This window comes from Morone saxatilis, unplaced genomic scaffold, assembly GCF_004916995.1.
Source record: "Morone saxatilis isolate NCDOM2014 unplaced genomic scaffold, NCSU_SB_2.0 Contig5, whole genome shotgun sequence".
Taxonomy (NCBI): domain Eukaryota; kingdom Metazoa; phylum Chordata; class Actinopteri; family Moronidae; genus Morone; species Morone saxatilis.
The window spans coordinates 401,769-406,009 of NW_023340095.1; the positions used below are offsets into that span (position 1 = coordinate 401,769).

The 4,241-nt window shown below is 39.0% G+C and overlaps 1 protein-coding gene across 1 annotated transcript in view; it reads right to left on the reverse strand.

Moving 5' to 3' along the window:
• Positions 1-2,396: 2,396 nt before the first annotated feature.
• The window catches only part of wdr4 (WD repeat domain 4), a gene marked incomplete at its 5' end in the record, with an annotated part of 4,684 nt that continues 2,839 nt past the window's right edge, over positions 2,397-4,241 (reverse strand). Inside the window, one exon of the mRNA XM_035676732.1 lies at positions 2,397-2,706. Within this exon, the coding sequence (XP_035532625.1) occupies positions 2,522-2,706 (185 nt within the window). The remainder of the gene's footprint in view (positions 2,707-4,241) is intronic.

Sequence of the window (4,241 nt, forward strand, 5' to 3'; positions counted from 1 at the left end):
AAAACTCCGCGGACTCGGGAGGAGCCAGGGGACGGGACAATCCAAATCCCTTTTCAGGAACCGTTTGTACACACAAGACTACTTCAGGTGAACGAATATTTCTAGATACAGACGTCGTTTTTATTTGAAAGATGTTTTTGTTTTTTTAGCAGATTGTCAGTTCTTTAGTTACATTGCTGTTCTTCCTATAAAAAAAAATAAAAAGGATTACTTTAATTAAAAAACTCCTGTCTGGGACTGTTAAGTGTCGCTGCATTAGCTGGATGTGGGTATTATTATTATTATAATATTTATTATAATTAGCACATAGAAGCACGTTAATGCAACTATCAATATAAAGTAATGTATGCCGTAACGGCATACATTACTTTATATTGATGTTTCTTTTTGTTCTTCTTTCTTCTTTCTAACTTAGAAAGAATGCTAAGAACAGAAACATTACTAATGAGCAGTGTTGGACTAGTTACTCAAAAAATTTAATTTATTGCTCATTAGTCTTTTTAAAAATTAGTTACATTACTAGTTACACTACTTTTCTGCTACTTAATTGTGTCGTTTCTCCCCAAAATCCAGACTTGACTCGTAAATAAGTAATAAATTAAATTTTTTGAACACTGGTCCTGACAGTATAATATATAATGTATAATTTAATAACAATCTTCTTGTTGTTTTTCATTCTTTTGTATTTTCTGCTGTTTAATTATTTATATAATTAATTTAAACTCTCTCTCTGGGTTGATTAAAGCCATGGTCGGGACCCCCACTAGGGGTCGCCAAAGTGAAGGTCAGGAGACCTTGTTTTTAAGGGATGTAAGATAACTTAAATATACACAATATAAAGAAATAAAGGAAATGTTTTCATTGTTATACAACATAAGGCTGTATAGGAAATTAAAGTTTGTTCTTCCTTCATTCTGACACAGAAAAAACATCATATATAGAATAAAATAACAGATAAAGAGAATAAAATAAGAATATTGAAAAGAAAACACTGAATTTGCCAGAAAGGAAGCTTATTGAGCTATTTGGTTGTTAAAAATGATTTAAAAAAAACATAATACAGGCACATATTTGTATAAAAAATTCCATAAACAGGAAATAATCTGCTCAGAATTCATCCACATCTCTGGTTTTACAAAAACTTCCTGCAGTTACTGAGTTCACTGTTTGGGTTCATTGTACAGTTTAATATAATATTAAATAAACATAAAAATCAGTTTAATAATGATGGGGAGCAGCTTGGTCATTGATCTCTCAGCCAATCAGAGTGAGACGACGTCCCTTCTTTAAGGCATGAGAGCGGCGAGGAATCAAACACGTAGGACGCTCTGATGGACTCGTTATTGTGCTGAGAAACATCTGCTGCAGCCCACAGATACCATAGACACTTTATACGCAGCAGAGGACGAGTTGGTTGGGCTTTACTTTAATAAAGTATCAACAGAACGAGCTTTGAGCCGTTGTTGGCAGCGTCTGTGGTTGGTCGAAGCTCAATTCGTTGTCCAGAGTCAGTGTGAAGGTATCTGAAGCGGGTTTATCTGTGGGAGCTGGAAGTGTGAACCCAGAATGAACCACACACTGAGGAGTGTTGGAAACGGTGTTTTCTTCTCATTGTTCTATCAGACTATTCACTTTAGTTTTCTTTCTTTACCTATTAAATTTCCAGGTGTTCCAGGACACATGGGAACACTGTGGTTCATGTTGGACTTAAACCAGCAACCTTTTGGTTTGATCGGCAGACTTTAGTGTCATTCAGAGTTTGACTACCTGCAGGCTTATTTCTGTTTATTGGATTATTATTATTTTATTTCCCTCATTGTGGGACATCATCAGCAGCAGCACTTTATTATTTATTCTGTGTCTCAGTGTAAAGTTTAAACTACAACAATCTACAACAAGTCTTTAAAATGATATTAACTTTAAACATCTGCAGGACTCTTGATGATCCTTTTTTTGTCAAATAATAATACAAATAAAGTTAAAAACACCTAAAAAATTAACTGAATTAACATTTGTATAAAGTTGCATTATTCAGACTCTAAATGTGACTTTTGGGAGAAAGATTTATATTGACGCACTACAAACTACAAAATGAACCAATACTGATTCTTCTTTATATCCTTTGTATTTATTTTTGGACTTAAAACAGCTCAAATTCCTAATGTCTGCAGTGGGAACGACCTTCGTCTCTGCACCTCCTCTTCCTCCGAACAGCTGCTGTTTGCGTCAAACGGACACGCTGCGTCACAAAGATGCTAACTGTTGATGTGGCGTAGGAAGCCAAAGTAACACGTACAGCGAGGAAGAGGAGGAGGAGGAAGAGGAGCCGTGGATGTGAGGAAGGGGACATATGGTGCGTTCACTGACTGATGTTTCATTCAGTGATAAAACAAACGTTCAGCTGCTGTGTTTATTTTTAAAAATCAAATAAATCAAATCACGTTCAACTCAGATCCATCGTCCAATAAAGAAAATAATAATAATCAATAATCAATAATCGAGCTCTGTGTGAGGGGCCGGCTCAGGTGGACGCGGGGGTCTCGGCCGTCTCCTTCCTCGCCTTCTTGTTGCCGTTTGCTTTCGGCGCCTTCGTCCTCTTCAGCTGCTGCTCCTCAAGCCGCTGCTGCTTCTTCTGCAGGTACGCCGTCACGTTGTCGAAGGTCACCTTGTGCAGGTGCTCGAAGCGGCTGCTGGTCCTCGCCGAGGCTGGGAGGGAGAGGATATTGATTATTGGTCGATTATTGGTCGATTATTGGTCGATTATTGGTCGATTATTGGTCGATTATTGGTCGATTAGGTATTCACTGTGGATTCATAGGTATGTTTACATTAGTGTATAATGAGCCATGTTTCTACAGTAGCTCAGGAGGGACAAACCAAACACTCACAGCCACTGTAGGTTCTACTAGTGTTACTCGTTGCTGCCCTCTGGTGGTCTGCAGTATTAATAACACATTATTATAATATCTGCATTACTTTACCTAGTAACTAATTACTTTTATATGCAGTAAGTAACTTTCTTCTTCCTTTAATTTCATGTATTTAGTGACTCTTTGCACTATCTTTATTATTCAATTTAACTTTATTTTATATTAACATAAAAACAACAAAGTACAATAGAAGGTTGAATTTCACCCCTTTAGATCCAAATGATCTTTTTATTGACTGTGAAATGATCCCCACTGTTAAGTTTTAGGTGAAAGTTACCATTAAGGGTTAACATACATTATAACAGTCATGTATATATCTATGAGCGAGTGTTATTGCCAACTAAGCACTAATCTTAATTTGCCGCAACAAGGCCCCTACATATCCATCCCCCTGTTGTTTAAAATGTGTCAGTTTTTTTAAAGTAGGTTTTGGTTGGCAGGAGCCGAATTCTGCTGGTCATCCAACAACCAGCGGGAGAGAGAGTATTGATTCAACTGTGACTGACCCTCTGACCGTCCCTCCCTAGTGCACCGCTGAGACACTGAACTCCAACAGCAGTGACGAAGCCTTCAGGCGCGCACTGGGAGACACTCGAGAGTGAGTCCCTCACAGCACAACACCATCTTACACACAGCTACACATCACACACACCACACACACCACCGCACACACTCGTTCCCACTCCCCACGCCCTCTAACAATGAAAATAACCTGCATGTCACGGTGACCTTCGCACGCCCGCTCGTTGCCTCCCCCCAGGAATGGAGGGGAGGATAAATTCAGCTGGTTTTTCTGATTGGATAGCAGTGTGAACTTTTATTTTATAAACACTCCTGGTTTGTTGCTCTGACTGTTGTTTTATTATCAGGAAAAGAACAACAACAACAAACAACCGCTGTTGACAACTTCCTGTTTCATGGCGACACGCTGATATTTTTGAACACCCGTTCGACGCACACTCCGCCCAAGAGCGTAACTTTTAATCGTGAATGGTCTTTAGATCGACCCCGACCAACAGAATTTAGAGCGATCCGATCTAAGTTCTCCAGGAGGAGTTCGTTACAAGTACGACCCGTGAGAAATCCCCCCACAGAACCGACCACTAATCTAAAAGGTCGACTTTCCTGTCTGCGTTTGGGGGGCTTCTTATGTTTGTTCTGATCCCCGGTGACCGATTATTATCACCATCTTCCGTCATATGTGTTCGAATCGCCTTTGTACTGTCATTAGATTAGCTGTAACCTTTAAAATAACATACCACCAGTTAAATCCAAGAAGCTTTTGGTATATCCTTGTCGTCGTCCCATTTA